At 38.8% G+C, this 13,034-nt stretch overlaps 1 protein-coding gene across 6 annotated transcripts in view; it reads left to right on the top strand.

Annotated features, from left to right (window-relative positions):
- The first annotated feature begins 525 nt into the window (after positions 1 to 525).
- LOC106949432 (formin) overlaps positions 526 to 13,034 on the top strand; it is a 58,327-nt gene continuing 45,818 nt past the window's right edge. For 3 of the 6 annotated variants that reach the window (XM_015035664.1, XM_015035663.1, XM_015035661.1), the window contains exons 1-3: positions 528 to 647; positions 1,947 to 3,597; positions 10,530 to 10,699. In XM_015035664.1, the coding sequence (XP_014891150.1) occupies positions 2,028 to 3,597; positions 10,530 to 10,699 (1,740 nt within the window). In that variant the 5' untranslated portion in view covers positions 528 to 647; positions 1,947 to 2,027. Of the gene's footprint in view, positions 648 to 1,772; positions 1,843 to 1,946; positions 3,598 to 10,529; positions 10,700 to 13,034 lie in introns of those variants that run through there. The other 3 variants (XM_015035667.1, XM_015035665.1, XM_015035662.1) reach the window with 3 other exon arrangements.

Below are 13,034 nucleotides of genomic sequence, written 5' to 3'. Positions count from 1 at the left end.
TCCTCTAAAATGTAAAATATGACGGTTTATATTTCTTCATGTTGTCTTCATCCATTAATCTATTCATTCAATCATGCCTACGCTTTATTAATTTAAAATTTCATGTTAAATATATGGCATGCCTGATTCAAACAAATAGTCATAAGACTATTTAATTCAATAGATTCTAGTGATTGATGAACAAACTCGCCACTAGATGTCTCTGTTTCACAACACATTGTGACACATCAGCAGTTGAATAAAATGTGGATTTATTATGTCAGTTGATCTGGACGATTGTGATTTCGGCGTACGACAGCGCTGACTTTTATGTGATAACTGCTAACAGCTAAGTGCAGCCGATCTTTCTGTTTTTGCTCAACTGGAACCGAGTGGCTCCCATCTCATGTCGTAGACTACCTGCAAGCTGCAGCTGCACCGACTCAAACTGTGGGTTGGCCCCTTAAACGACACCCAACCAACCAGAGAGCAGGGAGCCAGCGGGACGCTTTGCTATTGGTCAAAGCTTCTGTCGATCACAGCACGCAGATCCAGAGAAGCAGCGGTGAGCATTGGCTGGCCGCAGAACAGAGATGTGAGGAAATTTATATATATGTATATATATATATATTTTTTTTTTTTTTTTTTTTGCCTTTCCATCAAACCGGGTGAGTAACTGTTTATGTTTTACCCTGGTGGTAGTTTTACCGTCTGTAGTTGCAGACGATTGTACTTCATTTTAAGCTTCAAACAGTGAACACAGCATAGTAACATGTCATAAGAGGAGGATTCGCAGTTTCTGTGTAATACATGTCAAATTACAATAAAGTTACTGCAATGTTCGTCGATTTCAGCTGTAGTGTTTTGTAGATCCACCCAATCTGGAAGGATATTGTAAACACGCATGCTGCCATTTTAATGCTGACCAATACTCGTGTTTGCTGCAAGGTGACAGTGGCCCACGGGATTATGTTATGGCATAAACATTTGAAAGGGGGTAACATTTGCAGCATAAATGTAAGATTGTGCTTGTAATCATGCTTGAAGGCATCTCAGCGTGGGGCTTTTTGCATGTCCCGTCACTTTGCGTGACTCTGCCTGCTGCAGCTTGTAAAATGTTGATGAATTGCGGTTCAGAAATGTTTTATGTGCTTATAGAAGCTTGACAGTGTGGATATTGAGGACAGAAGGCCGTTCAAAAACAGTGTGGTGAAAAATGGCAGGGTTGGGGTGTGTTGAGTATTAGTTTCATAGGAAAGTGTGGAGGGCCCAGTTTGTGAGACGACTTAAGATGGTCTTCAATAGTGCATTGGTGTTTTTATTTATTTATGTATTTATTTTATTTTATTTTTTACCTGCAGGATGGTAAAGTGAATTACAAGGCTCCTACACAGTCTTAAAAATTGAGAATTTGTTTCCTATTATTTTTGAAAGCTCAAGAAATATGCAAATAAGAGCACTGACTATAAGGACATATTTTAGTTTTCAAACTATATTAGATCGAGTAGATTTTTGACAAATTTAAATAAATAAAAATGAAGGGCTTTTTATATTAGTTTGGAATTTAGATAACCATTTGTTCTGAGTTGCTAAGTCACAACTTCTAGTACCTTGCAGAAATACCGTCACTCTTAAACTTTCCACATGTTCCCATTACAATTACAATTTTTTTTGTTAATAATTGACAGTATTTTGTGTGGTAAGTTTTTTTTTTTTTTTGTCCATTTCACAGATTATTTTGGTGGGAAGTCATATACATTTAGACTCATACAAAAAAAAAATGCTATTGCTTCTTTGGTCTCCAGATCCTCTTACACAGCTGAACACAGAGGTTCAACCTGTGGTTTTGGTAAATTGGCTCTTGTAACGTAATGTCTTTTCTTAGAGACATTTTTGGTAGAAATGGACTACCAAATTTATCTCTTAATTTATCTTTCTGATTTGTTTCTGTGTTCTATTTTCTCTAGGACAATATCAGACCAGGATGATGAATAGCCTGAGATGTTCCTCTGCACTCAGTGCCTACTCTCACGACTAAAATAACTAGCATGGGACCCATCATGGAGGGCACACACACCATCTTGCTTCTCTATGAACCCATCTATGAGCTAAGCAATGTCAGTCTCTACTTTTCCAAGAGGCGGGCCCCCATCTTCAAATACAAGAGCCGCACCTCTCATTCAGCAAGCAGTGGTAATGACCATGACTGGGGAAAGCAGAATCTGGCTGTGTCCAAACAAAGAGGCCAGTCTTCTGACTCCTCAGGGAAACTTTTAAACTCCCAGCAGGCAACAAAAGAAGCAGTCGCCGAGCTCTGCTGGCTGGCGGCTGAGCACCACCAGTTGCTGGTGGATCTGTTATCCCTGTGTCAGGATTGTGCTAGCAAAGTCAAGATGGGCAACCAGGATATGAAATTCCAGGAGTGCGAGGAAGATCAGGAAGTTTCCCTTGGAGGTCGGGTTCTTAGCGACAGCAACTGCCCGATGTCTGAGAGTAAGAAGGGTGCAGCTAAGAGCAAAAAGGTGAAGAGGCTGGGAGGCAAGAAGCTCGACAAGCCAGAGGATTTACAACACACTAAGATGAAAAAGAAAGCTACAAAAGGACAATCACATGTGGCGCTTCCAACAGACTACAAAGTATCCACATCTGCAGTTTTACAAGCAGAGCAAACCCCAAAGGAAAAAGCTTCTGACTACGTGTCTGACAGCACCCCAAGCAGCTCTAACGTTAGAGAAGTCAGTAAACTCATCGTTACAGTGGAGGAACCTTTCCGGACTACTCAAGAAAACTGGGACTTCGTGGAAGACAACCAGAACTTTGACCCTGTCATGGATTTCTGTAACGACTTCTCAGAATGTGACGGTGAACTTGGCTACGCATCATCCTCTTGCAGCCTGATAGAGGGCCTGAACAGACGAAAGAGTGGGGGCAACCTCCGTCCCATTAAAAGGTTTGATTCTGCGGTAGAGACGTTGGCTGCAAATGGATTAACTGTCAACAAATCTGCTCAGCATCAGCTGGACAGCGGTATGAACCAAAGAAACACAGGCATCAGGGTCGTTGCAAAATTACACGACGTGGAAGGTAAAGTTCACCATGCCAGCCACGCAAATGCTAATGGAGCTTTGCAACATCCAGGGACCAGTGGGAGTAAACCGGAGATTGGAGAGTGGGGAACGAAAAATGGAGACTACCAGCTTGAAGTGGGTAAACAAAATGGTAACAAACGTCCTCAGGGGTTACGACTGTCCCTTTCCCACACTGCAGAGCCCTTAGCACCAGTCAGATCCAAATCAAAGAGCCCCTCTTCACCTTCTCTCGCTGGAGTTTTCAACACATCTTTCCCGGCCTCCAACAACCTCCAAAGCATGTCTCCTGTGCTGTCCCCCTTGTCTTCCAAGCAGCTGAGTCCGCAGCTCAATCACCGCATCGTCCTACTTTCAGATAAGGATGAAGACTCCTATCGAGACAGCTCCAGCAACACCGATGAACCCAAAAGCTTTACTGAAGTCATCGATAGGAATGGCAATAAGCGGACTGTCACTCGTCTGGATCTGGACCTCAACAGGTGGCCAAGCATCTCCAAGCGAAACTCCTCCAGCAACTCCACAACAACAGGTGAGTTCTTTCAGAAATCACACAGTGAAAAAAAAAAAAAAAAAACGTTTCATGTACAGACTCCCTGCTCGGATGGGGATAGAGATATTATTGCTTTTATCACCTGTGCAGCATGAAGAAGTGTTTGTCAGAGTGAGCCCTTCATCTCACGGTTCTGCCACTGGAGTTCAAAGAACAAAAAGTGACGGCTTGAAAGAGATTCAGTTGTTTGGATTTGTCTTGACATGGTTCTTGAATTCATTTTCCTCAAAGAAAATTTCACTTTGTCACTCGAGCTGTTCTCTAATAGTTTGGTTTGTGCAAAATGTGAGAGCTGCTATGCAGGATCTCTTTGTTGGTGTTTTTTGCCGCTCTGGTTTTGGGTTATACATGTGACCACAAATTAGAAACTCTCCAGCAGAGCCAGAACAGGGCAGCGGGTCCTGAGAACAGTTTTGTTGATGATCCATTATAACTTCCTCAGCGCTACAGGGAGAGCAGAGATTAGTAGGAGTGTCCTGGATCAAAGACTGTGTTGACACCAAGTTTGACCTGACCCGAGTTCACGTGAGCGCAGACTTAACTCAAGCATTCCCAAAGTGATGTTCTGAGGATGTGCTTTCCCTCCTCCCCACTCATATCCCATTTATGTAACTGGAAACAAAGGGGGCTAAAACTTAAACCCATGAAGCTTTGCAAGAGGCTGCATAAAAAAGGATTAGAGCTTTTCTTATTTTCATGCTGTTGTAATCTATCTTGGTGCATGTAAATCTGACAATAGTATAATAGATGGATTTAAGCGGTCACAATGTCCTCTCTATATGTAATCTTTCAAAAGCCACAGTGACGTTGTAAGCCTGTTCAGAGATGTCTTTGTGACTTTTTATCATTTTCTGGGATTTTTTTCCCTATTTGTCTTTGGAGCTCCTTGACATTTGTGTACCTTTTACATCAGTCTGTGTTGTCCCCATGTGGATTTAAATTCGGAACACATTCACTTTAGTCACACACCAAAACAACACAAAATGGAAACACCTTTGAGGTGCCCATACTTTATGATTTTAACTATCATCTCTAAGAGTAATTACTGTGTTCTTTAAAAAAGTGTGCTTAAAAGTTAAACGTCATTATAGTTATTTAAACTTTATATAAGAACAATCAAGAAGGAAGTCATTAGCCTATCACAAGGTCAGGACTCTCAAACTTAATAGCCAGTCTAGAAGGAAAACGGTAATTAACCCTTCATGCATGGTTCAGGAGTTTAAGATTTACACAATGTATAAGAAAGCCTCAAAATATTCCTTTTTGGTCTTTTTGATTTATATGTGCACCTGTTGATATTTTTAGCCCATTTTTCGATTGCTGTGCTTTCTAGCTGTTAGAATTAAGTAAGGTTCTTTTTGCAAAGGCAAAAATCTGCTCTAGACAGAACACAATAGGATTTATTTTTTTCTTTGTCCTTTATTGTCCCTCAGTGGATGAAAATGGTGCCAGCAGCAACATGATAGAAAAATGGAAGCATGCAGATTCACACAAGACTGCACAAGATACATATGTACTGCATCTTTGCAACTTTAAAAGTCTTTGTCTTTAAGCTTTTAATCTCGTTTTGGTTTGTGCGTTTTGGTTCAATGTCTTGCTGAAGCATTGAAAAAGCTCAACTCAAAGGCTTTTGCACATTTGCACTGAACTTTTTTTTCATTTGATGATTTATTTACTTCCACGTGAGAGTTCCTGCAGATAAGCAATTTTGTTGCTTATGGAACAAAATTTTTCAGAACCAGGGTATCTTTTTTTTGGGATTAGTACAGATTAAGATGAGTGTTTTACAGTATTTTGCATACCGCTTAGTCATTTTCAGATTATCTAAGGTGGTTGCACTGAATTTAGTTTTGGGATATCAGACTAAAGAGAGCTGAATATAAACATAGTCTATGATATTTTTATTTGCTAAATATTTGAAAAACATCTTTCTTATTCCTTTCACTTTACAGTTTTATGCTACTTTGAAATACAGTGCATCTAATTTTGTTTCTACAAAGAGAGAGAGTGAAAATTGAAGGGGTTTGAATACTTTTGCCATGCTCTGTTATTCTAGGATGTTTGTTTTTAACCCTTTTGTTGCTGTTGTTGTAGCTTCTTTCACCATGGTTACTCGATCAGTTAGCACAGCCAACGAAACAGCTGAAGTAATAATGGTAGCTGTGAGCCAAAGCTGTTTCTTACACTGTGCTGTCCTCATTCTACATCCTCTGCAGTCTAACAATTGAAGCTTAAACCTTTAATCTTACACAGATTCTCTTTCTGGCTGGACATTAGCCGTTTCGTGAACTCCCCTGGTGGTGCTTCATTATTGATTGCACTTCAGATGTTAACACATATAAATGAACATCAGAGATGAGGCGAAGAGGGTAAGTGGATCTGTGTGGAGCCTGGACCTTTATGGAGTATAAAGGTTGAATTAATTATCTTCCAAACCCTTTAATCTGAGCTTCCCTAATGAAGCTCTCCCTATTAATGGGTGTAATTATGCAGGCAGTAATAGTGAATTTTAAAATAGGTAATTATTTATTTTATTTCATGTGTTAATTGTTGTACACCTCAGCCTGTATGGTAAAATATGGAAACTTTTATATTATGCATCCAGAAGACTCAAGAAATGTCACATTATTCTACACTAGTTCAAATGCATATGCATTTTTTCCCCTTTCTTTAACAATAGAACAACACATAACATAAAATCATACATAATGCCAATGACAATTTCACATTTAATACTCTTGTCAGATAATATATGTTTAATATTCTGTCCTAACAGAACACATAAGTATAAGAAATTGGTATGATCAGAAAAGAGGTAGTCACACCTAATTTACATATAATAACTGACCCATCTCAACAGAAACAATGTCAAAAGTAGCATCACTATCGCTAGATTGATATTTGATATGAAAGAAAAGTACAAGGTATGTAGGTATGTGCAGTTTTGAAGTTGAAAAAAAAAATGTACTTAACTCATTATTTTTCAGATGTTCCCGGGGTTAACGGTGTCTATTGAGTGCAACATTACTTACATCCTTTCTCAACATTTCTCTCCCTCAAGTCTTTGTTTATTATTATCTGACATATGGCAACCAATGCCTTAATGAGATTATCTGCAATGTTCCCATGAGTTCTCCCTTCTAGTGCACACTAAAGAAACATTGTTACCAACACTGAAGACAAAGACCTGCTCAATAACAATTTTGTAGTCCATTAGACCAAAACACAGCACAAGAGTGTCTTTTGTAAACAGGAAAAAAGGCACAAAGGTCCTTTTTCTTATAACATTTAACCATCTTTCCTCAATGAATAACTTTCTCCCTGGAAAATTTCAGTTATGTGGCGTCCCATAGTTTTTTGTTTTTTTTTTCTTCGCAACCAGCTCTTTTCAGTGTCATGCAGCTTCCATCCAGTTTGGGAGGGTTGCCAAATTCCCTATCTCCTAAATCACGGCCAGTGAGGTGAAACAAAATAAAGCTTCCTTTTACCTTCAGGCCATGTGTCTAATCAGACTTGAAAGCTGAATCTTGATGACCACTCAAGTCAGCTTCATTTCGGGCTGCTTTCTGCTTACGCTGTCGGGCAGAGTGATGCAGATCCTTGAGCGTTCACCTGCAGCCGCCGTTCCTTGAACCTCAACCATGGCAGGCAATCAATTCAATTAATCATTCAACACTCAAGTGGTGAATAACCAGGAAGCCTATGAAAAAAGAGAAAAAAAAATGTTGTAGAGGCACAACACTTTATAGGTCCTGCCATTATATTCATGATTTATATTTAAAGTCAACTATTCTCCGTTCCAGCTTAAAGTGCTGGGAGAGGGTAGAGGCTGCCAAATGTACTCAGTGCCACTTGGCCCAGTTTTCTGCTTTTGATTGGTGAAATTTATACATTTTGTAGAGTGAAATACAGGATACATGAAGGATATTTGGTTGCTTTGATGAGAATCTGGGCAAATGTGTGCTTTTCTTTTCTCTATATTGCACATTTGCTTATTATTTCTGACTTGTCTAACCTGCACTTGACTCTATTTTATTAATATCAAAGAAAGAATCAGGATAATTAACAGCTTTTGTGGGTTTTTCATGTAGTAGCAATATGTCCACTATAAAGTGCAGCTAGTGAAGGCTTTTTGTGGCTGATGTTATTCTGAAATGATTTTCTAAGAAGAACATTATTTAGTCTGCTAGTTTTTCCATATCTGAAAAATAATAATCTGACTCACACACATATCCTCTTATCTTCTCAGACAAATGCATTTCGTCTTTGTTTCCATGAGTGTGTGTAGTTATTGGTTGCTACTGGACCGTCAGATCAGTTGTAGATGGGAGGTGGGGGGAATTAGCTATTTTGCCCTTCTTAGTTTAGGACTAAGTCTGGCTGCCTTTTGCATATATGTGCACATCTGCACATCTGTGCAACTGCAACTGCAGATTGTGCAGATCTCACTTTTCTCAACATAATCTGCTCATGTTTCTCTCTTTAAGATAAACCTACACCATAATAATGTAGCTGTCGAAACATTATTCCAAAGTCACTGTCCTTGACGCCACCAAAAGTCCCAAAACTGAAGCCTATTATTGGGCTAAACATGCATGGGGCTCATTTGGACATCTGTTATGACTTTTAGACAGTCTTTGGGCATCAGCAAATATCTTATAAAACCATATTCAAAAAACACCAAAAAAATACTGCTGTAAAATAAAACAGTTTCTTACCTGGTGCTCACAAACAACAGTGCTGATCAACTCAAAATGGGTAGGTTGTTTACTCAATCAATCAACCCTGAAACTAAACATGGAACATTACCGAGCATGGATTGCCATTATCTGCTCGTCTTACACTGTGTTCTTTCTTTATTCTGCCTGTTTGTATCTGTAAACAATAGTGCTGTGATGCAAGACACATTTCTGGCCTGTTCTGACAACAGAGAAATACAAAAATGTTTCCAAAAGAAAGACTCTTTTTGGTGAATCAGAAATGATTAATTCTATGTTTTGGTGGATGATGGTCGAAAATTATTCATTCTATGTATAAGTTCTAGTTAAAGCTAACACTTCTGGACCTTTGGTTGATTATGAATGTTTTTTTTTGTTTCAAGGTACATTTATGGTAAATTATTTGTTGTTCTTTTTTTTTTTATTTTTTTTTTTGCTCACCATTGTTTGTCCATTTCAGATGTCACAGCCTGAGCAGGTGTATGGGAGGGGCAGCTTAAACGGCTGTATGTCACTGACTGCATCACTGGGTTCTACCAAATAGAGAGTTTTCTTCTCTGTTTTGCATCGCTTTCTTTTTCTTTAAAAAGAAAAAAAAGAAAGTTGCCCTGTATTACATATTTTATTTTGCAGACCATTTAGGTTATGTAGATGAGTTTGTAAATTAGATTAACAATCTTATTCCTGATCTCTCCTTAGATTTTGTTTGTTTGTTTGTTTGTTTGATTGTTTGTTTTGACCTGTTCAGTTATGGTATAATCTAATGAACTGCAGGTGTGTTGCCAATTTGGTATAAAACCAGTAAGATTTCAGCTGCTCAAGATGGATGTCAGAGCCTAGAAAATGCAACAAAATTTACTAGAAGAACCTGAACCTGGCAGCTGATGCTGTTTTTTTGTTCACCTGTTTTGACCATTTGACTGGATTACCTCACACAAATATATATTTTGCCATATGTTTTTTTTTACAGTTAATGCATATCAGTATTGTCTTATTTTAATGCACAGTGTGTCAAAGTGTGGGGAGGTAGGAATATTGTCTGTCGACTTGGCCAGGTGGTGGCAGTGTGGATTACCCAAGTATTTAATTAGGATATTGTTTTGCTGGGCTTGAGCTGAAACACAGACACACATTACAGAATACAGCAAGAGCATAAATTAAATTGTCTTTGCGTATGCAGCAGGCGGATAAAGCCATGACCATGACTCCACTACAAGAACTAGAAAATGTGGAGAGAGCCGTTTGTGATCCGTAATGTCTCCACTTGGCCCATATTGGGCTTAACACTGCATCTGGAACCATCCCAAGCTACAGTCAGCAGTTTGCACTGCAGGACCGGGCTGCGTAGCATCATGATAATGAAAAGTTATTATTCTAATCCTGCTGTTTTTTCCCCCCCCACCAGTCAAAGCTTCACATACTGTAGCTGTAACCCATCACAGCTGTCTCTGGATGAGCATGTTAGAGTACTGCAGTGAAACCTCAACTCTTTTATTTTTTCTGTGAATCACATGTTACTGTGTATCTCTTCAGGGGATACTGCTCTCATTGGGTATTGAGTATATATTTGCATTTTATTGAACTGGGAGCTGAGAAGGTGTTGTCTTTCATCTGCAGGAAACTTAGGTCACCGAGATTCTTACGGATTCTCAGCGTGTCATTTTCTCCTTTTTCTTTTTTGGCTCTTTTCTGTTTGATAATGTTTGCTCATACTTTTAAAACATTTAACTCTATAGAAAGTGGATATAAAAAGTAAAAGCAGGTGTTTTAAGGGTTGTGTAGGCTTCTACATCACCTGCACCATACTTCAACAGGCAGAGGTTAAGTTCCTTCTCAAAATGTAAAAGCAGAGCATTTTCTCTTCAGAATTGCAGTGCACGTAACATAGTCAGGAGGGGGCAGTCTTTCCTATTCTAAGTCTATCTAATTACTAGTAAGCATGCTGCAAATGTGTGAATCTTGAATTTAAATACTTTCCTCTCATTTGTGTTGCACTAGATATTTAGTTTTAGCATGCAGCAGCAAAGTTTAGAATTGAATGCTGTACAGTTGTATTGTCTTGGATTTGTGTCATGGTGTTGATGCATAAAACAGCTTGAGTTGGTTCACTTTGTGCTGTGTATTTGTACCGTTTGCGCATTTACATTCAGCCTTTTTTATCATTAATATCCTGTCACTGCTTGTTTATTTAAGTGGAAGATTCCCTCCTGCGACAGGATGATATTTGGATGCTGGACGGCGATGACCCTCAGGAGGTTCTCACCTGCGTGCCTCGCCCCAACCACCTGGAATTCCTTCGCATCACGCCGCCAGAGGATGACCTCATCGGGGACACGCCCTACTACCCCAAGCTGGAGTGCACGGTAAACTTTCTCAAATATGAGCAGTAAAAATCCCATGACTGTTCTTCCACCTCGTGAAACTCATGGGGATTAGTCTCCATTCAGGCATTTGGGGGACTGATTATGAGTTGTTGCAAATGGATTAGAGGGTCAGAAATACTAATCTTGGGACCCAGATCCAATTCCAAAACCTGGAAGGGATTATTTTAGCCAAAACTCATATTTAGGGCAACAAAAACTATCCCTTAACTTTAAGCAGTTTTTTAGAGGCCTTATTTGCTATGTTTTTCTTATTTATTAGTGTAATTCTTGTTGGTTTGGGTATTCATTATATTTCACATGTAATGTAAATTTACTTGTTGGACTTTACAAAGGTTAAATTGGGCCAGAAACCTCCACTCTACTCTGATGTACTAGAAAAACAATCAGGTGATTCCCACTATTTTGGGATTTATATATACGTAACACAGTTGTCTAAAGCCGCTCATAAAAATGTTTCCCCACCTATTTACGGCTGTCCAGATTCCATCACGCTGTCTGACTGACGACTCTCATTCCTACGGCAGATGAAGTAGAATATCTGGGTGTGGATGTGGGCACATTTTTTGTGTTGTTAGAAAGGCTATGCATTGTTTTCCATGAGACACCTGAACTGCCCTGACTGCGAGCACAATTGCTTGACATACCAGTGCAAAGTGCATGATGTGCATGATTAGTGCACAGTCAAGAGAGTCAGACATCTCACATATACAACTGTGGAACAGGCTCTGCGATTATTTTGTACTACAACTGTGCATACAATCCTCATGTATTTCAACAGAACGATGCTCAAGGGGAGGGAGGAGATTAAAACACATGTCTGTAGCTTTTAAATCACTTCTTGAGTCTCATACCAGTTTGTTTATCTTGCAAGAGCTACTGAAAACTATTTGTCCAATTAGAGATGGATCTAAAGATAACTTAACTAAACATAAAATGCCTTTATAAATTATTCAATTTATTAAGACTATCTGTGACTTATCCAGGAGGTCACCAAGAAACCTGGAAAAAAACCCAGAAAGACTACATATATAGCAAATACTCTGTGGTCTGACAACACAAAAGTGAAGCTATTTTTTGATGAGAGAATCACATTATAAAATGATGTAAAACTCAAAAAAGTAAATTTTTACATAATACTGCCCCTTTAATCTTGGCGCTGAAGGCGCAGTGCTTTAAAGAACTGGAGTTTCTTAAAGACACAGAGGCCCAATTTCAAAATGTTACATTGCACAGTCAGATTTCTTTAAAGTCATATTTGATATGCAGCATTTTTAAAATAGCTGACGGTAACATATTTACTTGACTGGGCTATAAAATGGCACTATGTGGCTGAAAAACACATGATATTGCCCCTTTAAGTTGATTAAAATGCTGTTCAGGCTCCAATACCTACCAGTATGTCATAAATAAGACAATCTTGCAAAACAAAAAAGTATTGCTTCACAGTGGTGAGAAGGTTAGGGTCGCCAGCAACCACAAACAGTTGGTGGCAGTCGGGTGGCACCACCGGTTTAGGGGGCATTTACTTTTTCCACCAAATGCCTAGTAGCTTTTTTCCTCCTAATTAATTACATAATTTGAAAACTTCTTTTTCCCTTTACTCATGCTACTGTATATTTGTGTAAGATTAAAGTTTCTATGTCTAATATATCTAATAATGTGGGGGTTTTTCACTATCTATAAAGCTGTTTTTGCTGGGATATCATTGTTCATTGGTGATATGCAAATTTTTGTCTTGTTTTTAAAAATATAAAAGCCTTCCCAAAGCTTAACTTAAAGCATTTCGTTCCCTTACATAGCTCACTTAGAAAGTGCTAAGTCAGGCAGTTGCTTTCAGGAAGAGTGAGCTTTGGTTGCTAAAGGCAACCAAAGTTTTTAGCACCTTGTGACATTTAAAACTTTTAGCACCTAGTGGCATCTTCAATTAAACAATCCTGTCATAATGAAAGCAGTGATTTAAAATAAGCATAAGCTAAGGACATTATTTAAAAGCATCACTACATTCTACTTATTTTGTTAACTTAATTTCAGTTAGCATGCTTACCACAGTTAGTGCTAGCTTATCAGTTTTTTAAAGGTTCTTAAGAGCAATTTCATCACAGCTAAATTGTATTCATCTTCTGAATGTTGTCAGCATGGAGAGCAGGTCCACTCTAAATGTGAAGGTAGGTGAGACAACTTGTTTTTTTTTTTTTTTTTTTTTTTTCCCTCTGTGTTCAGCACTTGAGGCTTATAATCACATTTTAGCATCTTAGCATATTAGCTTGAGCTGGCTGTGGCCAGCAGGCTGCTGCCTAATCAGCTCATCTTAAGC

This window comes from Poecilia latipinna, unplaced genomic scaffold, assembly GCF_001443285.1.
Source record: "Poecilia latipinna isolate Pla-1442-1.1 unplaced genomic scaffold, P_latipinna-1.0 Scaffold343, whole genome shotgun sequence".
NCBI classification, from domain to species: Eukaryota; Metazoa; Chordata; class Actinopteri; order Cyprinodontiformes; family Poeciliidae; genus Poecilia; species Poecilia latipinna.
The sequence above is the reverse complement of the archived record's forward strand: the minus strand, read 5'-3'. Positions and strand labels throughout refer to the sequence as shown.